Here is a 25,794-nt window from a genome sequence, read left to right as displayed (position 1 = left end):
TTGTATTAAATTTTCAAGTTTTTTTAACCAACAAATAAAATTTTATTGATATTTATAGAAAAAAAAATTAAAAAAATTAAAAACTGACAATGTCCGTAAACAGTTCAAAAAGAGTCAAATTATTTTCAAAATTTCACCGTGTATAGAAAATGCAAATATAAACAACCTGTGAAAATTTCATATATCTACGGCCATTTGTTTTAGAGTTACACCAAAAACCAAAATCGATTTTGCGTAAAAATTCCCGTTTTTCCTTAATTTTTCTTTTGTTTTTCACGTCGCTTTCGAAAACTACTGGGACATTTTTACTTTTGACCCCCCCAAAGTACCAACTAGATTCACTTTCCAATCAGAAAAGTTGCTGTTGAAGAAAATCGAAGCAGTTTTACTGTCCTAAAAGGTGATGACAGACACAAAAAAAAATTTTAAAAAAATAAATAAAAAAAAAACACACATCATTGTAAAATCAATATATTCATCGTTCCACTCAGAATCTAAAATAATAGCTTACAACAAAGTAGGTGAATTAAAAATGTTATCTAATTAAATAACTGTTTTACCTTTAACAATCTCATTGTATTGTTGTATTTTGATACATTTGATCAATTTAAATTTATAACTATCTTTAAGTTAAGCATAAGCTTTTAATTTCATTTAGGCATACTCATTTCACGTTTGTTATTTTATCATAATATCATATACAATAAAATTCTAAAAACATTTAGATTCATCATTCATTATGTACTATTTCCAACTTACACCATACTACAAAAATTCGGTATTGACTCAAAAGTTAATAACAATAATATATAAATTAAAAATATATACTTGCTCTTAAAATAGTTAGTAATTCAATATTAAATAATATTATAATAATAAATTTCATTTTTTCGAAAAAAATTCAATCAACCTACATATTGGCTATTAGGTACTAATAGTAAAATAAATTACTGTAATATAATTGTAAATATATCATAAAGTATACTTAGTAATATTGACCGCCGTCCGTAATTCGCTAATCGTTTTTCGTGTACCAATGCAACAATTTATCATTGCATTCAATTAATTCAAATTTAACACTTATACTTTGCACTTTACAGTTTACAATGACGTATATTCGATAACGAGGTAAGGTACACTCGATACCTAGTGCGGCTACTGTACAGCTGAGTGGTTGCCTATTTTAGCCGTTTTTTAAATTTACTCCCGTCAATGAGACAAGGGGACATACAATATTAATAAACAGACGCATCATATTATGACAGATAATATTTTAATAGTTGACATGTTTTGGATCCGAATAAAAAACAAGTGGAAGTATACTAGTAGATATACCACGTCTTACGGAGAATACTCGAAAAAAAGTATAAATATATATAATTATGTCATTATTACGTGTCTTTTAAATTACACATGTAGGTAACGCATACCTATTATAATATCATAGTTTTATCACTAAATATTAAAAATATAATATACTCAAATGCTTACTTTAATGAACTATAATTTTCTCCATCCTTCCGAACAATAAAATATATAATAATGGATTACTGAATTTTAAAATGGTAAAACCGCAAGGGACATTAATACATTATCCTGATTACATGTTCAGGGTTATTCAAAATGATTCATCCATTATGAAATGTTTGTATGTTTTTAATTTTTAGGTTTAGATTAATACATTATGATACAAAAAAACAATGTTTAAAATTTACTTAATGATTAGGTTAAGTTAGATTTGATGGCCTTATAAAATATGTTCTACGTGGCTTTCCTTGGTCACACGACCAACATCTAGTCAGAACTCAAACTTATTCCATGCATAGCCGGTGTAATTGTCTAAACAACACACTTGTTTAGGTCCTCTGTGGATTATGGTAATTTTGGTAAGTACACAGTATCTTTAACGGTGACACTTGAATTGCCTTTCAAATATATGTAGGTGACCTTTTTTCACTCGAATTGCCTCCAATAGCATTACCTAGATTATTAATTAATATATTGATAATTTTACACGTATTATCGTAATTATATCGATTTCCGTAGTGTTTATAAATATTATTTTGAAAACAAATTAAGGTTCAAATTTACAATATTTAAAAGTATTGGCAAATTAATTAAAACCTCCGAAACTAATATAAGATACAACATAATAATAAACTTATAATTATTTACAAACTTAAGTTTTTAACTGTGTAACAAAATTATATTTCATATAAATTAATTTTATTTATTGATCATTGGTTATTTTTAAATTTTTGAAGCAGTATATTTACCAATATGTTTATATTTTATTTATTAACGTTTAACATTAATTGACAATAAATTATTATTTAATTTATTAAAATTTCCTATAATGTAAGGTTATAAATCGATTAATTATAGCTGTCGGGAGGCGATTCGAGTAACTTTATTAAAAAAAAATTCATGGGAGGAAATTCGAGGTTCAGATGCGAGGCAATTCGTGAGCGCTCTCTTTATAACACATCCCCAATGTAAACAGTCACATGGTCTAAGATCAGGTGCCCTATGGAGCCAGGTAAAAAATATCGGATGATTCATTTTGAATAACTTTGTATAATGTATACCCGCACTAACATTATAAATTATAATATTATGTTCTACAAAATCCATAATCTCTCCTTCCAGAGCTAGTTTATTTTTACACCGTGAACATCCAATACAACAATTACATTAAAATCTTCTCATAATGATTTTAGACTTTAGATTTAGAATGATTCGTAAATTATTTTTTACAATATTTCTCGTTAGATTACATTATACCACCTTTCAAAGTCACGTAATACTTTAATAACGTTTAAACGACCAATGTACATCATATTATTATTAGTTCACGTTTTATACAAAAACATAAATGCCTATGTTACCATTGAGCACTAAAAAGATTATCGATAAAAAATGATTTTAAACAACGCAACATTATTATTTTAGTGTTGTTTCATCACTAATAGTATATTTATAATTTAAATAAAATATCTTGATTAAGTTCATATAATTCGATATCTGGTTATAAAACTTTGTACAAAACTACGATCTTTAATCGTATTTTACATTTGATAAATTACATAAATAGTATAAAATAATGTACCCAGGTCTTATAATTAATAGTGATAATAATATTATAATGGCGTATCTACTCATTCTTCTCTAATGTTGGTCGTTTCGAAGGCATTTCAGTAGGAAATTCAACCCTAATGCAATCAAATATTGTTCCAACCGATTGGTTGCCGGTTGGCCAAACAGTTGGCAAATGGCTTCGCGAAATTCTGTACTTAATTGTTAATTATCATCTCTATAATGGAGTTCGCGACTTTGCGTGTACGAGAATAATAACATTTTGAACCCGAAGTAAAAGTAATTTAGATTTTATGCGTTTAGTTGTGTACAAGACATTTTTAATATAATTAAATAAGTAGAAAAAACTATGTATATTTCATCATTTTACGACATGATTTTTTTTTAAATAATTTATTTTAAAATATATGATTCGTGACTATATTATTATACTTTATAGCTAAAAAATACACTATTGAACAATACGTTGGTTATGTTTTTGGGAGAAAGTTTAATACTTATTATTACAAATAAAAGTATTGCAATGCGCGTCAGTTTGCACCAATTATTATACTATTAATCTATGTATATCTCTTGTATTTTAAATAGATAATATCTATCTATTGAAGAATTTTAAAATCATCTATATTAGGGATTCTGCAATTTGCTTTAATATTTTCACCATTATAATAGCGATGTATTCTAGGAAATATTGCAATAGTGGCGTGGCCATGATGTCGGCATATTATAAATAATAAAGTATATAAATAACCCGCTTTAGGAAATTGTAGAGTGTAAGAAAAGAATCTTTTTTATTTTGGGATAAACCTTTAAGATCATGTCTTGAACATTTTCATCGGGGCCGTCCCTAATAGATATGCGAAGCCTGGAGCAATGTTACACAGTAAACATAAAGTAGGTAGGTACATTTATTGTAATATTCGTGTGTATATAATATGGGAACCCGTAAATATGGTCGATGGTATCTCCCGAGGTCTTTTGTTGCATAAGGCCTTGGACTAGAGTCATTCCAGCATTTACCGACCACCCTCGTAATGACAGTTGTTATTTTGATACACCTTAAATAAATGTGTTTTCTCTTAAAATTGTGTTAGGCTCATCCACCAAGCATGCTCACCCCCTTTTTTCTCCTTTTATTCAAAGTATGATTTTTAGAATTTTTAACTTAAGAACCATATTTTCAAACTCTTGAGATTTTTTTTTAATAGAGTTTAGTAGTTCTTCAATAATATAAAAGTTCTCAAGAATTTAGAAATATGGTCTTAATTTAAAATTTATAAGATTCAGAATTTGAATGAATACATTATTAAATTAAAATTATGGATAAACATGATGCTTGATGAATCACCATGTATATACAATTTTACAAAAATTATTTTTCTAACGAATTTACATAAAAATGATTTTTAGGGTGTATACAAATCAAAATAGTTATAATAATAATTAATAAGTACATCATTTATATAACTGTACAAGTGTTAATTGTATATAATATATATGTGTTGGAAAATTGCATTTTAACTTTTGGGGAAAAACGTACCATACGTCCATACCTATTACCTACCTATGCATAGTTTTACAATCAAATATAATTTCTAATTAATTAGATGTTAGCTTTTCTTTCTATAATGTGTTATCTTTTTGTATTATTTACTATGTACTTAAAATGTACTATAATAAAATGAAAATAAAATAAATGTTTTTATGTTCAGTGCATTCAAAACATTATTAGCTAAACGATATCGCATACTTCACTGCAGATATGATACCCACAGGCCACAATAAATAATATACAATAAAACAACGACCGCAAAATGTGATAAGTGATAACTGAAAATATATTATGTTTTATCGTTTGCCTGCCTATGTGTATGTTAGCATGAAAATAATGTAATAAATAATTTTTTTGTTTTTTTATAACATTTTCAAGTGTGGTGTTTAAGAAAGTTATGTAAATTTTACATTCATGCTGCTAGTGACTACGATACTGAAGTCAAACCATAATAATATAAGATGACAAATAATAATAATACGTAGGTATTCAAATACTGTCTTTATAACAATAGTTATCTTTATTGTGCTTTTGTTACAATGCCAATGTTAACGACAAAGTACAAACCATATTATGTAAGTTGTGCATGCGTGTGTATTGCAACACAGCAGCATTCTGCAATTGTTCAATTTATTCAAATAGGGTTTGATACAGTTACGTTTTTTAGTATTCTGAGATTTCAAATTTTTTCGTCGTTTATGAATTTTTCTACAATATTAAAATGTGTTTATTCGTGTTTGATGGAATACATGCGTACAGTGTTTTCATAATCGAATATTATGCTATGTGTTTACTTAATAATTATTGAAAATAAAATAATATCTAATATCTATAGCTCTATATTCAGGGACGTTCTTAAGATTGTACAGCCAAGCAGTGGAATATCCCCGGGTCGTTAGATTTTGACAAAGTTGACTTGGTTTGAGCCATGTGCAATCAAATTTTTCTACCTCTTATAATTATTGTGATTTTCTGATTCCATTCCTATCATCTCATTCGTTCAATAATATAAGCTCTCATTTAATTTTATACAAATACAATATAGTTCGCCGCCTATTTTCTTATAAATGCTCTTTACAATTTTTATTTTTAATAAAATAATTAATTTTTTCGGTATAACCTATTGGTTTCGAAGATGAAACTTTTTCATATAATATTAAATAGAATAAATTCACTCAATGTAAATATGCATCTAACTCGTTTACACCACAGACCTTATACTACTAGGCAAGCAATGCGTGTATGGAAAGCGTAACAACATAGAGGGTGCTTTTTGATTACTTGATTATTCCGTATTCGTATGAATTCGGGGTAGCCGTGTAAAATATATTTATTTATTGTTATTTATTTATTTGCAAACAAACAATTATTATTACAATAGAATATATAATGCTAAATAGATAATAGTTAACTCGCCTTCTCAAGCTTATGCTTTTATTGAAGGTGATTATTTCTTGAAATAGTGTATAACAATTAATATAGATATTTAAATAGTAACTAAATATGAGTTGAGTAAAACAGAAAGAAAAATTATAGTTACCATATATCAAGTAGAAGAGAAAAAAAGAAGTTCACAATAATTAATAATAACATTAAACAGCTAGAAATAACAGTAGTATATGGTTAACATGTAGACATATTATATACTAAACATATAGATTATTGTATTTTTTCGTATAGATACTACTGCGAGATGTTGTTATACGCCTCTCGTAATGCTATTGTTATATACAATTCTTATCTAGTAACGTAAGGACTATGGTTTACACCACGACGTAGAGAAGATATTATCAAGTAAGAATTATTTTTAAGTGATTATTCTGTTCTAGTAAAAGGTACAATTTAAAATAGTTTCAATTAAGGAAGTTTTATTATATTATATTTTAACAACTATATTATGTTACACGGTTATATCAATCATCAGTTTAGACTGATTTGCTAAATTTTTTTGTTTTTTTTTATTTTTTTTCTCTAGTGGCGTTCTCTACATATCAACATATTGTCTCTACATCGTGGCATAGATATACTAGAAGGTCTATGATTGAAAGTCATAGGAATATTTACAATTCAATGATTTAACCCTCAAACAGAATTCAAAAATAAGTAACTAAGTTATAAAGTTTACCCTATTTTTGTGAACACATGGCGTGTAATGTCAATATGAGTATACATATAGGTACCTACTTAAAATTATATAGTGTGGGTGTAGTGGAAACTCCATCACCATTTATACTCCACTGCACCACCCAAAAACTGACAAATAAATTGGGTAAGTAAGTTTATGTTAATTTATAGGATTATTCCACTTTATGGTGAATCATACCCGGTAGATTATAAAGTGAGCGTAAGTTTTAAAATATATTTTTTTTCGTTTACATTTTTATGTTCTCCGTTCCCATCAAGTGTCTCTGTTTATTTTTTGCAAACAATATGTACAGAGTACAGCTACTGTTTCTGCAGTGCACACTGCACTACACAAGCACTGGTAACGCATTTTTCATTAATAATATTATAATTCTAATCAAACAGTTTTTGGAAACCAGGAATGGCATTAAAGGTTTTAATATTCTACACGCCATGGCACCGGTGTGTCTGATAAGGTTTTTCGCAAAATTGCAGCTATTATGACATATCCGTGTACGGTTAAAGCGTACATCGAACGGTCGGAAATGAATAAAATAAAGATTTTGTGGATGGCGTCCAAAGTACTAGTAATCAGTGGCGCAACTGGGGCTACAATGTTGGGGGGGGGGCTCTAGCGTTGCCACATACACCCTATATATATTACATACTAAAAAATATTTAAACATTTTACGAAAAAAAAACAAATATTTATTTACTCAAGTGTTTCATTTTTCACAATAATATTATACTATCTGTATACTTTACACGTTCAGTGCACTATAAAATTATGTATAATAGTTCATAAATAATAATTGCACCAATGTACCGAAATAAATCGTTTCCTTAGAATCTTTAGAATCTAAAATCAAGCACACGGAAAATGATATTTATCACATTTATCATAGACAATATAAAATAATTATAAACTTTAAATATAAGTTACATAAATTGATTGTTTTTCCAAAAAAAAAAAAGATTAATAATTACAGTTAAATTTTAAAAGGTTGCTTAATATTTTAAGAAACAATTAAATAATTTATTTTTGGGGTGCTATTACTCGTTTTGAGGGGATGAATACCTCCAGCTTCTTCTCGCTCCCCCTAGTTAAGCTTATGTTAGTAATAAACTAATATATTTAAGCCTCTGCTGGCTACTGAACTCAAGGTTTTCTTTAAACTTTTCATATGTGTATTTTTTCCTCGTGATTATTTCGGGAACCAATATTATTCCCCTCCCCCCCTCAAATAAAAACTTCCCGACTACATTTGTGCCACTGACAACTGAAAATTGTATTAGGAAATTCAACCCATGTACGTATTATTGTTCTTTTTATTGTATTCATGTTATTATTTACATTGTATATTATTTGTGTTATACGAGAATGCGTTCACACGGAACTATAATAATATGTCATAACTCATACACTCATATGAAATGTATACTTCACTTTTATATGTACCAATACTACACGATGCTGCAAATGTATGCATTTCCAATACAATAATATGACAATTTTCATCGTATAAAAGTTTAATACAGGTAATATAATATAGAATACTGTTCAAATACGAGCATAAAAAAATGACCTTTATACGTATATTTGACCTTTATACGTGCTCTTAATTTATTAGTAATATCATAATATATTATTATATATGTTTACCTCAATACACATGGAGAATTAGTGTGACGGAGAGGGGTGAAGGGCAGTTGTCAGACGATTAGCGCAAAAGAGAGACAGATAAAAAAAAAGAGTTGTGGTTATAGGTAATTAAGTAAACTTTGATCGCAACTGTTCTCTTAACCGTCATTAATACTGTTATTACGTAGTTGGACTTTAATATAAATTATAAAAACATAACAAAAATATATTATTGCAGTATATTATGTGTGTGTTTGTACAAGTTAGATATCCAAGTGTGTACTGATGTACAAACAAAAGTTCAAACTATACCGCAGATTAATATTTTTCTTTTAGGAAACTTTTACTACATTGATATTATTGATTTATCGTAGTAATCGGAATCCATATCCCTATACTTGTAGTAGCCCACATAGTTTTTATATAGACCCCTAAAACTACGTTTTGTGTATAGTTGCCCGCAAACAATTTTAGGTAAGACTTAAAAGGAGAGGAGGATGCAATGGGAATTAGATATTAGTCACCCTATAGCTCAAATCCACTGAAAAAGCATCCCCTTCGACATTCGAGTACGTCTAAACACTGAAATTCTAGATAAAACGGGGATATCCCTATTCCCTAATGCATCCTGTTTTTAATTCTTACATTTGAATTTTCTTTCATTGAATTGCTGGAGTGCGTCCTCCTTCAGTCCACTGCAGCTTTATTGGTATTCATGATAATATTCTAATCGGTAATCGTGAAGAACTTTTAAGAGACAGAACCGACGATCAACTGTGATGATTATGTACGTAATATTCTTACAATGATTGTGAAAACAATGTGAAAATCGTTTTTTATTTTAACTTCAACAATATCTAGGCACGACTTTTACTACTCATTTAGGCCACTAAGTGTATTCAAACTCTATTATTCATACTCAGTGAAGTAATGTGTGTTAACTTCTGGCATATATTATTATATTATGATGTTATCATATATGTCTTATAATATGCGGATATGTGTGAGAACGTGTGTTTTTATATCGGGACACTTATATTTGGGACGCGATTGAGCTACTTGAATCCGGGCCCCTGCTGATCATCTCCACTTAAGAGTCGTTTTAAGACTCACTTGAGAAACTCCCAATTAATGATAGGTACAAAAAGTATATACATCAAACATTCTAATTTAATAAATATAATCTTAAACTGTAACAATAACACTCGATTTATTATAACCGCATTTGTTTTAAATCATAGGTTTAGCCTTTATGTTTCTAAACACAAGTTTTCAACACCTTAAATCGAATTGCGGAAAAAATCCCTGTAAAAAATCACCGGAAAAAAAAATCACCAGTAGTATTATATTGGCTGGGGATTGATTAAATATAAATAATTTATTTTACAAGTTTTATATATTAGAAATAAAATAAATATTGTATACTATTTTAAAAATATATATCGATATAATATTATAAGACAATGTTTATAAAATAACAAATTTTAACACAATACAAAACATTTATTTATTATTATTATTGACTATTGTTATTATAACCCTAGGTATCGTGGCTAAGAAAGTAATGTAATCACATACGTAAAATTATACTACCATCACATTATATATTATTTACATTTTAATTTATACACAATTATTTATTATTATTATTATTATTATAAGCTTCAGTATCGTAGCACGCATGTATATACATTATACATAAATAATATATAGTAATATTGGTTATATTGTTTTTTTAGGGTATAAGACAATTTTTAACATAGCATTCAATATTTATTTTATACAAGCATATTCAAGTTAGCAAATTATTTTTAAATTTCAAGTACCTATACTTACATACTTAGTATGGCATTATAGTTTATTAAATAAATACCCACTAAATACGGTTTCATAACTTTTTTCGATTTTCTATTAAACCGTATAGGTAGGTATACCTACATCGGGCAGCACGAATATAAAATATATTCTACAATGAGCTTAAATATACTCAAATTAAGCGAAAAACATATTATATGGCTGTAAAAGTGCATAATGCATTTATAAGTACACATAATATGATGCATATGATGTACAATTAATTACAAATTGTGTAATAACATTATGCTAATCGAAGTTTATAATAATATGTAGGTATACCTACATCATAAATTATGATAACAAAGTTTGTCTCCTTTAATGGTATCTACGCTGTCGTAGGCAAAGTGAATGCCACTATGCATAATAATATAATATTGTAGAAATATATTATAATAATTATTAGTGTAGGTACTTTAGGTGAATACCTACAATCGAAATAAATCCAATGAAGGTCGACGTTGTCAAACCCGAACCAAAACAAACTTGTTTTAGTTCGACTTTGTGCCAACGACCGGAACTTGGAGAGAATCGCTGTAATACTGTATTTAAATAATACATACATTATTCTACTTTTATATTATGAGAGATGTAAGTACGACAGCAGTATTATAGTCGAGTACTTATTAACGACAACGTTTTGTTGGAGGTCGAGATAAGGACTTCAAGGTCAATAACGTTATGAACGTGCTTGCAGGTAAGCACTGACAAGAATTTGTCAATAAGCATTTTTTCCCATCAGATTCCAATAGCAGAGGAAAGAGATAAATCGGTACCTCGATTTATTTTTCAACGATAGTTTTTGTTTTTTATTTCTTCTATTTTTTAGTGGTATAAATACCTCGCATGTGGCCCCGTAATACAGTGTTTTGATGATTATTCAGTAAGTTGATTAATTATTTTTTGAAATCCATAGTAATTTTACTATTTATTAGACATTTTTCGATTTTGAATGAACAAATTTACAAAATACCGTACGGCCATGTTTTTTTTTATACACCACTATACAAGTAAAATAATTTATATCGAACATTTTGAATACATTATAACAACAAACTTTTTTATTCTATAGTCTACATAAAAGCCAAGTATTACTCACTCATCGATATTTCTCAAAAATGACAAAACGTAAGAACTTGAAACTTAAAATTAAAATTCTGTTAATATATTTTTTGGTTACAGTATGAACTACTTATAAGAAACCTAGTTCTGAATTTTCAATTCTTAGCTACAAAAAATTATCATTTTATGCATTTTGAAATACAAAATAATTTACAAATTTTCGAGATTTTGATGAATTTTGTCAAAATTTGAATTTTAAATGCTTTAAAAAAAAATCCATGCTTATTTATCTTTGATATATTTGAACTGCTTTTATAACAACTTATGAAGAACCTCAAACTACATTTTCAAGCTTTTCAACCCAACAAACATTTTTATCGATATTTATAGAAAAAATTATTGATAATTTCACTTGTCTATAAGACTTAAACTAGTCAAAATATTTTGAAAATCATATCACGTATATAAAATGATAAAATAAACAATTGGGAAAAATGTATTTTGAGTTACACCAAAAACCCAAATCGATTTTGTCAACTGGTTTTGCTTTAAAATATTCGTTTTTAACCTTAACATTTTTAAAATGCGAATTATGGAAAATCTTTTTTTAGCTATCATAGTTTAGGCTATATACGTTGATAAGTCAAACAATCATTACATGTCCGATTATATATAGAACTATAGGTACTCTATAGAATAAATTGTTATACAATCCAATATAATAATTAATGTTCATAAAATATTATTTATATTATAATGTATGGTGCTCACCAATCCCAATCCTCTAGAAAAGCATCTATAAGGTGACACTAAATATGTTTCTGTTGATGAATGTACAATTTTTTTAATTTCTTAAACTTCTAATATTTTCCATTATTGTTATTATTTCAACTATAAACGATATTATTTGTAGTACATTCAGAGTACCATAGTAATAAATTAATAATAGTACCTAACGTGTACGAGTAAATAACCAACGCAAACGTGACTGAAATGTAAAACGACATTGGATGATTTTTTTTTACTTAGAAGTTTGTTATCTCTGTCGTTTTTTTGTATTCAAAAGAAGTTATTTGAGTAAATGCAATTTGGTGAGCACAATTAAAATAATATATAGTATATTACTATGATCTATAATGTTTTTACATCAGCCAAAAACTAACGAACTGCTTGATATTTTTTATCGTAATAGTTGTTTATCATACAGTTTTTAACTGTTATTTTTAATTTATAATAGCGTATGCATAAAGTCTAGCTAGATATGAAGAGTGGTTTTTTTTTGCCTCCTCATATCTATAATTTTATATCTTTTCTGAAAATCTCGTCGGTATAATGTTAAAGGCACTGTACAATTGTATATTATGTATGCAAATGTACTAAATAAATTTCATTCTACCCTCGTTCGTTTCAAAAACACGAACATCGACTGAAAGAATATATATTCTAGTATAGTTATCTTACGATTTTCGAAAAATCCCTTCGTAGAAAAGCATGACCTTTTTTATGGCCTGCAGTGTATACAGACCGCTGATGCTACTACAGTGAGCGCAGTCGATTGCGCACGCCAAAATCTCTCCGCATGCCCATCGTTATTCATTAACAGATAATTATTGCTATGTTTTACCAAAAAATACATATTATTATATTTGTTTGGAAATTTTTGAAGAGTGATGTTTTGTAAAACGGTCGAAGGTGTTCTTTTTCACTGCCATCTTCTGCCTATTCCAAGTGTTTTCACCGTCACTGCGTGGCGCTAAACAAATACCAGGTAATATAAGAAGTGTTCAAAACTTTTAGAAACGCTTTAATAACTGTTTGCATATTTTTAGACCCTTCATAATATAGGAATAACAGACAACACAGGTGTACATTTATTAGGTAAAATATTAATTAATCAACGTATTAAATATTTCATAATATTATTATCGTTTATCAGTTATAATTATAGGTATGGATTTTAATGACCGTTTTCAAACTTTTTGAACACCTTGTATATTATATTATTAGTGTGTCTTAGGTTGTACAAATCGTAAACGTCAGCTATATAATATTATAGCGCAGTATTGTCATCATTTTTATTGACGAATAAACTACTGCGCGTCGTACAAGTCATGTATTTTAACCGAATTTTCCGTTGAATTACACATTATTCTCTTGCATAAACACTCAAGCTTATTTACATATATTATTATTTATTTTAAACGCGCATCTATGTACATTGTACTTACCTAGTATATAATGCACCTAGATATTAAGATATTATGTCGCTCATCTGCAGATTAATAATACATTATCTTGTTAATAGGTATACACACATAGACATATTACATATCAGTGAGGTAACCCTCGGGAATTTCACATGAGAGGGTTACCTGGAGGATAGTGACTTATGTTTTGTAATCTTTTGAATACTAACCTGCAATGACTCCAAACTCATAAACGTGTGTGAAGCAATGACTTTACTTTTAAAATTTAGATGGCTGGAAAGTTGGAGAGAGTAGTGGGATAGAAATGATAGATTTCGCTTTACAAAAAATGTTTGAGTTTGGCTCCACGGCCTATGTATAATGTATATATATATATACAATATACATATTATTACAAACTATTTAATATATGTATATATATAATATTGCACAGTTTTGAAAATACTTTAAACAAAAACACGATTGTGACCTCTTGATTTTTATGACTTGGCAGTTCGTCGTATGTGAATTACTATTATAAGACGCTAAATAATTAATTTAATTTAAACTTAAAACGATAAAAGTCGGAATGCAACGCTTATAGTTTCCTGGCAGTCCACTGGAGAATTTCACGTTACCCAGATATTATTTACTTAAAGTATTGGTATTGGCACTTCAGTGTTAGAATATTCACTCAAAAGTAAAAAACGTAAGTAGGTACTGAGCTTTTGTAACCAATTCGTAAAATTTTATTTTTAAGTTTAAAATAATTTCACTTTGACAACTTGTCCATAAACGCTACACGAATTTACATTAGGTACATTCAAATTACATATTTTATATTGTTAACTATAGTTGTACATTTTATGTATGAATAATAAAAATAATGAGAACAAACGTCAGATTATAAACAGAATAACATTGGCACATCAAATTTGAATTTTTGAAGTAGAATATTATGATTATCTATGCACATAACAGAAAAACCTGGCAAATGAAACCACTTTTGTTCAAATCATAATTTTAAATTTTTTTACCTAACCTTCGATTTTAGTCTATTTGTTATTGTTTTAGATTCAAAGTGAAAAGATAAATGAACGAATATTTTTACAATGAATTGTGTGTTTTTTGGTGTTTGTATGCACCATATATAGTAGAAAAAGTGCATTGATTATATAATTTGAGGGTGGTTACTAATAGAAAATCATATGTAGTTGGCACTTTTGACTATTGAGGGTTACACTTTTAGAAACACTTCACTAAGATGGCGTATACTTGAATAAAATGCATTTCGGTTTAGAACATAGTCTATTTCGAGCAATGTCTAAACGACTTTAAAGTATAATTTGGTTCAATCCTATCGTTAATAATTCTGCAAAAATTAAAAATCCAGAAAGTGTACGTGCCGACCCCGTCTTGGCAAGCGTTATTTTTGTATTATGACATCGTACTTGTGTGACATATCTATTGTTGATGAAAATAATAATAATATTGATAGCTACTTGTTACTAGTCACTAGATATATTAATCAATTTTATTAATTAGTTACAAAGGTCATGGCAACGGTAACCGTAATATTTATAATAATTATTATTTATGTTATTTATGATAATATTATTGTAGTCATATTTATCCTTATTTATTTAAAATAAACAATGTCTAAAATTGATCAAGTATCATGAACCTTTTTATATAAATAACTGAATTTTGTTTTATTGAGTCTTCGGTTTGAGACCAAGAATTTCTGCTATTTTAATCACAGGAAAACATGAGATATAACTTAATTTTCTGACTTGAAAATATAATTTTTTTCTTGTGCTCGGAGCCGTTTTCGTAACGCCGCTGAGCCTTTATTAGTTTATTATTATTTAATTTATTACGAAATAATAATATAATACTTATAAGTAATGGATCATGTTTAATCAATAGGTATATGATAATGATAAATAGATTTATTTTTATTATTATGACAAAAAATTATTGAAATAAAATAACTTCATAAAACATTGAGTCCCAACAAAGGCTGCCTTTACTATTAGAATATTAGGTAACTAGTTATATATATTTTTTTAAACTTTTTATCTATAATTAACTAACTTTTAATTTGTATGAACGCAATGTAACAACACACAATAAACACTTTGAAATTTTACTTTGATAAGTATCCGAATAACACGAAGTGACGTGTCTATTGCAAAAACGCATTATTTAAATGAATGAATATTATTTATTTTAAAACCGAATTTGAAAATATTTACTGTTGCAATTTAAAATTATGATCGGTGTAATTATTTTTTCTCTTTATTGTTATCCTCTCAAAATCTATTCAGTCAATCAAAAAACCGGACTTCATATTGGGTTTTATTTCGTGTGCTGAATAAATAATACAATGCTACACCGGTCATGGGCTATAAAATATATTATTGGCCGACCATTTTCTATTCATGAAATTACCTACCATTCGTTGTCTTTCACTTTGTGATTTACCAGTTTATAAATTTTTTGCGAAATCCGAAAGCATTAAATAAGTAATGACCGTAATATATATTTTATATTAATTCAGTGACTAAAAAGTAAGCAACTATAACTTACTGTATTTAACATATAGAAATCATTATAAATATACGGAACAATCATAATCGTGACAAATTGAATTTGTCATTAAATCACCGAAGTCGTCCACTGTCGCAACTCTCGACTGCGCACAATATAATATTTAGCACAATGACATGTTATAATACTTTTAGTACAGTTTATTATATACATCAGCTAGGTGTGCCACTATAAATCAGCTGGAATATATTTTTAAAAAGGTCTGAATATGCCTTATACTGTTTGTATACCAAAATATAAATAATAACATACAAAAAGCTGGAATAGTAAAATATGTGAACTATATTATATTATGAAAATACATATTTACTGTATATTGTGCAGACTGTCATGGCGTGGTTGAAAAATTCATTATTTGGTATTCCTAATATAATACAATAGTATAACAGTTTACAATAAAAATAAGCACGTGAATTTTCATTATGAATTAAGGAATTATTATAATAAAGGTGAAAGGAAAGGATGTGGCAAGCTGGGGCATTTGCCCCTTAGATTATTGAAAGTTTATTTTTTAATTGATTGTTTATTATGATAAATCACTATGCAAAAAAATGAAAGTGGTTTTTCCAAAAAAAAATTATTATTGTATAAAATATCCTGTTAAACCAAGTTAACATTTATTAATATTATAATATTGTATGAGTTTAGTAACCAAGAGAAGTTTATTTACAAAATCACAGAAATTTTTATTTACAACTAGATAATATAATATTATAGTATTTACGTGTTGGATTAATGAGCTATACCTATATAATATTGAAGGATAGGAAATAGGTTTTTCTACTGTTTTTGGCTTTACTTTTTGACATTTTAACTATATACGCCCATGTGTATAATCCACAACCTTTATAATATCTCTGAAACATTAACGTAGGTATACAAATATCTTATATTTACCTGTATGGCTATATATAAGTAAATATTCATAACTTACGCATATTCGTTGATATTATTATGTTAGTAAGTACTAGGTAGTTGGTATTCACAATTTATTAAGGTTATTTTCGGTCTTTTGCAGTTTCACATTTTTTTTATGTGTCTCATCGCTATAAATGTGGTAACGCGGAAATAATATATATTAATCCTCGAAAAAATGGAAAAAGTCTAATTATGGAATAATTAAACTGTTATTTTTATGTGCTATCTATATGGGATGGATAGGGGTGATTAGGGCATATACTTTAAACATATTCCTCCCTTCAACATCGTCAAAATCGTGGTTTGAATGTTATTACAGGGGTGTATATAATTGTATCTAAACCTGTTAATACGCATAGGTACAAGTTAAAACTATATTTAAAAATGAAATTAAGAACTTATACTGTCAATTATATAACTATCGATACATCGGTTCAAGGTTAGGCCTGGTTTTGTAAAAAACTGATTTTTAAACTTGTATAATTAATATTAATAATTAACAATATAACTCGTTACAAAATCGTGAATAATGTAGACGATTGTACGTGACAACATTTTTTGAACTTTTATTTTCTATGCCTGTAGGCTTACGTCACATTTCAATTATATGTATAGGTGTTATTATTATGTAATGTCAAGTGTAAACACTGTAAACCCAATTCTCTATATAGCTCTATTGTCAATAGTTTCTTCAGAATACAAGGGTCGAGGATCAATACATATTTTAGATGTTAAGAATAAATTTAATACAAAAATGTCATCTTGTTAGTTATTTTCATATATTTTACTAATATTAAAAAAAAATTATTTAAATTTGTTTATCTGCATTATTACAGTTGTTACATTTTTTTAAGTACATACTTTAAACGCCACTTTTCCCTTTTTTTATCCCCATTTGTTTGTACCACTATACCATATATTGGATCTAGTTGTCTTGTGTCTCAATAAACTAAAAATATTATTTTAGTAATATTTTTTAATAAATATTAATATATTATTTTATACTCACGGCGTTGTGGATAGGCTATTCAGGTACAATGTAGGCTATAACTGTACTCTGTCTAATATAGTTACTTATTTATAAACGATGACTGCTCAATTTTATCTCAAGGTATCCTTATACGTAGGTACCTATACGAAAACTGTGTCTTGTACTCGTGTTGAAACATTTGCTTTATACAATATTATAATATGATCAGACCACTACGGTATGTGAATAGGTATTCAACAATTTCTCTCAAAACAACATGGGTATATTTTTGTTATAACCTGTAGATGGATCCTGGTTTGTGTAAAGGAGAAGCGAAAAACGGTGGTAGGCTAAAATATTTTTAAATTTGTTGATCGAGATACGAGGTTTTATTTTTTGTATTTTATCATGATGGGAAATAACTGTCAAATATTATTAAATGTACATTTTTTTACTTACTACTTTATGCCACAGAGCCGGCATATGCAATTTGGTATACGTACAATAGGTACATGTATTACAAATACAACTATGGTGACATTGAGTTCATAGATTTCTAGAAAGACAAAAACGATGGTAAAAAAGCATTATTGATTAAGTATGTTGAGTGAAAAATATTTTTTAAACAAGAAGTATCAATATCTATGAAAAGAAAAGTTGTTGAGTTTCGTTATTATAGTATGCTTTAGATTTGGTTTATATCAAATCTCACAAATTTAATTTAATACCAACTAAAGCAAAATATATTTATACTAAGTACCTACAAACTAGTCACTACTAAAAAAATTATCATTGAATATTATATAGTCTACCAAATCGATAAACTTAATGTTCGCATGTTGCTATCCATAATATAAATTCTTTTAATACCACTCTGTCCAATATAAAAAATATCATATCTTCACATTAAACGAATTGAGTACCAACTAATTACGATTGCTAATTTTTAAATTAAAATGTCACCAATGTAATATATAATATATATTGCGTGCAAAATAATACATACATATATTTTATATGAAACAATGAGAAACTATTAAAGATATATCGGTTCTGTAATATAGTGTAAAACCTGAAATTTTTTATCCAAACAAAATCATAGTAAAGCCAAAATTATATTTACTTTATGTAACATTAATCTCCTTCAACAATTAACTTATTTGTTAGTCCTTTTCACTTCATACATTTTAATATTTTATAAAAAAAATTAACTCAAGGTCTATCAAACTTACATATTATAATACCCAGATGTAATTTTAAAAAATTGTCAACTAATGGTTCGAATACCGAAAATTATCATAATACATAACAAAGCTTATCAATAAGCCATACCTTTTTGTATTAATTAAATATAGAATTCATATCATTACACACTCATAAATTTAAAGAAGAGGTCATTCGATTCAATTTTAGGTAAAAAACAGTAAAAAAAAACATTGAAAATTAAATGCATTTGTAAGAAATCAAATTAAAATAAGAAAACGAATAAATAGTTGTACACAACGTTCATAAGATGTCTTCGATATCAGTATTTTAATTCATTACTCATTAATTATTTTATTAATTATTACAATTTTTTTTCTAATTGGTTCGTGAGTAATAATTTGTTTGATTAATAAATTTCTTAGGTGTAGTTTAACGACTTCATTAAAATAGTCAATAATAGTAATTTATTATGGTAACTATTATAGTATGCTGTATGCGGTTCGGATGATGATCTCAGACACTATCGAAAGCGAAAGAAAAAGCTTAAATTCACGCGCGTACGGTAACAGCGCCATCTAGCGGAAGTACCTGTGGAGTGCATAGAATTATAGAATGTTCTAGAAACAACAGGTGGCGCCGTGTGGCCGTGTTTGTCCGGGGTAAACACTAAATAAAGGTATAACACTATAGCATGCGCACACATTAAAATAATAACACCAGCTGATGACTGGTATTCGAATTCTATCACTCTAAATTATTCTGGTATACGAAGTGACTGAGAACTCTGAACAGTCTGAACTAGGAGTAGTTGAAACTAATACTATTTTTTATTATTGCTTCCAATCGTACTTACACAATTAACGACACGTCGACGAAATAAAGTCTACCGAGTGTGTTTCGATCGTGCGTCGAATATTTCGAATTGAAAACTATATTGCTCACGAATATGGCCCTGTCGAGTTATAAACTGTTGCAGGACCTCCAAAATTCGACGAACTACGACTGCCTGACTGCTGGTAACGGTAAGTATAACACCAACCCATGTATCGAACTACTTAAGATGGACCATATTGGTAGTATAGCGATATACCTGTTACGATATAATTAATATTGTATTGGCCAGACATGGAATGGGGATGGGATCCCTTGGAATCAACCACTGATGTGAATATATCAGATGACACATTAAAGGTAGTAATTCATCCAAACTCTAGCCGAGGTACTGGAGCAGTTCGTGGTGACATGCCGTTCGTGCCCGGTCATATCTACTATTGGGAGATTAAAGTGGATGGTTCGCCTATGGCGACAGACATGGTATAGAAACATTTAAAAACATTAAAACATTTGTATTTAATTTTTTTTTTATGTCAATAACTAATTTCTGCAATCATAGATAGTTGGTGTTGGTACAAAAGATTTTGACTTGGAGAGCTCGGAAAATCAATATACTAGTCTAATAGGATCAGATGAGAAATCGTGGGGGTATTCTTATAAAGGTAAGACGAGCAGTTGTATTAATTTTTTTTTTTGCCGATATAATAATGAATTATTTTTCTTCATAGGTGTCAAACACCACGGTGGAGAAAGCTTAATGTATGGTCAGAGATATGATCTCGGTGATGCATTGATAGGAGTCAGATTGGATATGTGCAGAGGGACATTGGAATTTTTCCATAATAGAATTCCGTTAGGTAAATAATACAACTAAATTACACTTCCTATCAAATGACTCATTAATTTTATCAATTTTTAGGTGTAGCTTTTGAAAAGCTGAATAATAAACATCTCCTCTACCCCATGGTTTGCTCCACTGCATGCCGAACTCATTTTACAATTAAATACTGCCGTTCATTGCCAGTAAATCTGCAACTTCATTGTTTGCAAGCTTTCGACTCTAGTAAGAATTCATTAATACCATTTGGTATTTTGAAAATGGTAATGGACTCTTGGTGGATTCCGAAATCCTCTTCTTCATAACACAGCTTAAGATTTCATGATCATGTTTTATTTTTATTTTTTAAGACTACTTTAAAATATTACCAAGCAAACTTTTAGTATTTAAGAAATGTTTACTATTAATAATAAGTAGGTAGTGTTCTACATAATTTTTGTGCATACATTGTGTTATGAATACAATATCTTTATCATTCTTTGTTATTTTGTGATTTATTAATAATTATTGACTAATTAAAAAAAAAAAAAACGATTAACTTGCTTCAGCCATAGTGATGACTATTTTTTTTTTTTACTTTGAGATAAATTGCTACATTACCAATAATTGTTTCAATTGAATTTGGCTTAAGAATTTAGTTAAAACAATATTACATTGAAAGTACCATAATTTATTAAGAAAAACAAGTAATCAATTGATGTATTGTTTTACATAATTACAATTAATAATTAGTCACAAATACAATTTATTTAGGTAGTGTTGTATCATATTAAAACTATTAACTAGTTCAAGTACCTAAACATTTATGTTATGTGTAATAACTATTAAGTGATAGGAGTGGACAAATGTAGGTTCTTCTGCAATGAGATCACTTAATGGCGGTCTCTGTAGAACAAAAAGCAATAAACTATTCTAGTATAATAAAATGTAATTTATTAAATAATAATAATTTAAATTTAACTATTTAATAATTTATGGCGGATGACTGGAATATTTGGTGTATATGACAGTAGTTAAGATTAATCATTGTGAAATATAGTGCACTACTCCAAAATTATTTATTTGTTGTACTAAATACTAATACATGAGTGAGAGATATGTAATAATTGTCAATTTGTTAAAGTTAATATTTTAGAATAAAGTACATATTTTTAACTCAATTTAAACTTAAATAAAGTCTATTTGTATACCAATGGAAATCGAAGTAGTAATTTAATAACTGTTCTATTCCATAATAATTATACATATGTTTTGTCGTAACTAAATCTTTGAGAAATTTTACAAACATTTTGTTAAAAAAATATTTTCCCATTAATACATATTCAAACTTAAATGCATTAATGTTCTTTTCATAATGTTAAATACCAACAGATAGGTCCAATAATCTTAATATTATGTAGTATATATTTGTTGTGAATATATTTAAGGAGATACGGTTATATTGTGTTACATTTTACTATAAAACTATATTGTACTGTATAAATACAATACTATAGTGATGTAATAGATAATTTTCAGACAGCAGTGTGTCAGTATAGGAGAAATAATTTTTAATGTCTGTTTGCTTTATATAATTGTATGCATCTATTTGTTTTTTCTTATTATTATTTTTATGGCACCAACTGTTAGCGTGTAGCTAGTGATACATTATTTACATTATATGTACGTTGAATTTATATTACATTAAATCTCTATCATATATTTATATTTGTACATTGATTTCTTAGGTAATACATTCAATTAGATGGTGTAGTTTAGCTTTGTTGAAAACGTGTGGTTGGTATGTTTCATTAAAGAATTTTGTAGTTTTGAGAAGTAATTGGAGTAGATATGAGTTGTTCAACTATTTGTATGTATCTATAATTTATACTGTATTATTTAATAGTTATATTTTAAGTAAAATGTCTGTTAATAAATGCAGTGTTTACTTTTAATTAATACTAATTAATTAAACGTTATGTCAATATTATTATATTATTATTTTATTATTATTGATATAATGTTATATAATAATGTTGAAACTGTCTTTCTCTATTCATTAAGTCCTTAAAGATTGACGTTGAACATATTCGTGCATTGACATAATATAGGTGGTTTGGTTTAACCTTTATGGCTTTATCATGCCAACGATCACTGTGTGTCTATATGTATTCATGGTAAATATAAAGATTTTTGAAAACATTTTTTTAGAAAATTGAAACTTAGTAATTGAATAACAAACGTCAAAACACTATTTTTTTTAAATATACACCTTTGTAGTTATTTCAAAAAAATAAAAAAATGTTTTCATAAAGTAAAAACATAAATTTACTGTGATTTCGTGATAAAGCTGATAAATAAACCTACGATTCTATTATTAACTGTTACTATTTACTGTTCTCTGTAGTGCACTGCAGTGTCGAAAAAGGTGACTTTGAGTGTGCGTACTATTATTATAGTGGGTCTGTTTTATCACTTGTTTCCGGTAATACGCGTGAACACAATTAACTATTATAAGGTACCAATACAATATGCAGATTTAAATGTACCTAGCAATAAAATAAACATCATAGTGACGTACCTTCAACATTCAATATGATTATATATGGTGTAGATATAGGTACACAATAGACGACGAAAAAAGATAAATTATTAGGAACCTTTAATTCTGTATAATAAAATGTAATATGAGCTACTAAAATAGTATAATTTATAATATTATGCAGATACTGAAAATTGCAGTCTGCTAGAGTGATTAAGAGTATTTCGTAATTTTATTCGTTTTCGTTTCATGTATTTGTCAGAATTGTAATTTTTGGAGGTACCTGTGTCGATTACCTGCACGAATTCGAGAAAGAGAAAAAATATTGTACAAAAATGTCGGTCTAGAAAGTTCTGAAGTGAACCAAAATCACATTTTAATAGTATACTTAATATATATTATTATAACAGTCGATGGTGATTCAAAAGCAGTGAATTTAATGCTATGAAAAATCAAAAAATGTGAGTACACTAATGAACTCAATAGAAAAATATACACTAAAAATACCAAGATATTGTGTAAAATAAACTTAATAATATAAGTTCACAATTTTGTGTATTATATTATAATAAATACCTAGACCTATACATGAATAAAATATTAAAATTTTACCTATATTATGACGTACTAGTATTACCTATACTCTGTCCAGCGAGAGAACGTGCCGCGCATCGACCAAATATGGTTCCCCCACGTGACACCCTAGTACCCTACTATAGGTGAACCGGTTTTGTGGGCGGGGTGACGCGGAGGGAAGCGCAAAACCCGTGCGTTCTCTCACTGGACAGAGTATAGGTGTTTACTGTTTAACATATAATTATATAAACAATACCAACGAGCAACAAAATTATTTTTTTTAAATATTTATAATTCAAAAAATATATTGTTGTATATTCTATAGATTTCGAATTTGGACAAATTCAGATTTTCTTCTTCAAATATGTGAAAAAAGTGTTAATGTTTTGATGATTATATATTATAGGTACCTAAATACCTAATATAGGTACGTATGTTAAAATTGAGATTCTAAAGGACACTTTTGCAGCTATAGCTACTGTATTGAAGTATGCGGTTTATGGAAGTTAAACAATATCAATAATTAATGATGTATGAATATCGATATTCTACGAATGAATCAACTGATCAAAAATTATTTTTTAATATTTAACAACAGCTGAATATTACTTGTAAGTCGTCATGTAGGTATCACAACATTTATCACGATTCGTTGTCTGAAAACATTTTTTTTTCTATTATTTACATATTTTCGTTTTCTTTTATATCAATCAAAATCCTTCATCAAATAATGAGATAAGCATAATTATATGCACTTATAATAATTAACAATTATTGTAATTAACGCTTACACATAATTTATCTCTGTTTAAAAAGACGAGGTACGTCTTAACTATACTTGTAAAAGATTGTAAATATATAGGTTACACTTATGTTTATTTATTAACATTTTTTACGGGACAAAGGACAAACCCTTAACATAGAAACATATTAAATATTAATAATCTAAACAAAAAAAAAACAGAAAAAAAATACAAAATTAAAATATAAAATTTGGTTTAAATTTAGAATAGGTACCTATACTGAACAAAATACTGTGAAAAGTATGCCTATTAAATGTTTTAATTTGAAAATATAAACTAACTTTCGTTCTAATACATTCAAGAGACTTATTATATTTATATACAGTTTACACATTTAGGTATATAAATATAAAGTAATATTACAACATGTTCCTATTAATCCTATTATACAGGGTGATTCACCAAGCATACTCAACTCCATTTTTTCCTTTAATAATGAATTTATTCAAATTCTTGATTTGTTTTGTACTACATATGGAAGGCCCTATGGTGATAAAACTTCCGTTTTTGTAATGAGAACCAGCTCTTTTACTGTATATTAATTAGTGGATAATTTTTTTGAAAATCTTGATGTACCACATTCAAAATTCAAATGAGTTGTTTCTTAGAATTTTGTATTAAGGATAATAGTCCTCAAAACTGATTTTACATAAATACAAAATAAATATAAAATTGGATCTAGGATTTATTACCTACACTGGGCTATTTTTACAAATTATTAATACTAATAGATTAATATTATTGACTACAATTTTCAAATCTCCATATCTCTCACATCTCATAAATTCATTACTATGGACCTTTTATCCTTAGAACTCAAAGTTAAATAACTCAAAAACTACTCATACGAATTTTGATTTTATACGTCAACAATTTATAGTTGAATAGGGGTGTTCTCATTTGAACAGCAGAAGTTTGTATCTCCAATGTTGTCTTACAGTGCATTGAACAGGCGCGGATCCAAGGGGGGGGCCAAGGGGCCATGCCCCCCCCCCCCCC

General features: G+C 27.8%; 1 protein-coding gene across 3 annotated transcripts; it reads left to right on the top strand.

The window, feature by feature from the left end:
- The first annotated feature begins 19,901 nt into the window (after window positions 1-19,901).
- LOC111026433 (SPRY domain-containing SOCS box protein 3-like) lies at window positions 19,902-21,426 on the top strand. Of its 3 annotated transcripts, none has more exons than XM_022304527.1 (5): window positions 19,902-20,245; window positions 20,347-20,537; window positions 20,617-20,719; window positions 20,786-20,914; window positions 20,977-21,426. In XM_022304527.1, the coding sequence occupies exons 1-5, from the start codon at window positions 20,170-20,172 to the stop codon at window positions 21,198-21,200; spliced, it is 723 nt and encodes a 240-aa protein (XP_022160219.1). In that variant the 5' UTR covers window positions 19,902-20,169; the 3' UTR covers window positions 21,201-21,426. The 3 variants fall into 3 exon arrangements, with proteins under 3 accessions (XP_022160219.1, XP_022160220.1, XP_022160222.1); XM_022304528.1 differs by having other exon boundaries at window positions 20,306-20,537; XM_022304530.1 differs by having other exon boundaries at window positions 20,301-20,537.
- The last annotated feature ends 4,368 nt before the right edge of the window (window positions 21,427-25,794 follow it).

This window comes from Myzus persicae, unplaced genomic scaffold (genome assembly GCF_001856785.1).
Source record: "Myzus persicae strain clone G006 unplaced genomic scaffold, MPER_G0061.0, whole genome shotgun sequence".
NCBI classification, from domain to species: domain Eukaryota; kingdom Metazoa; phylum Arthropoda; class Insecta; order Hemiptera; family Aphididae; genus Myzus; species Myzus persicae.
Note: the sequence above shows the minus strand (reverse complement) of the source record. Positions and strands in the feature narration are given on the sequence as shown.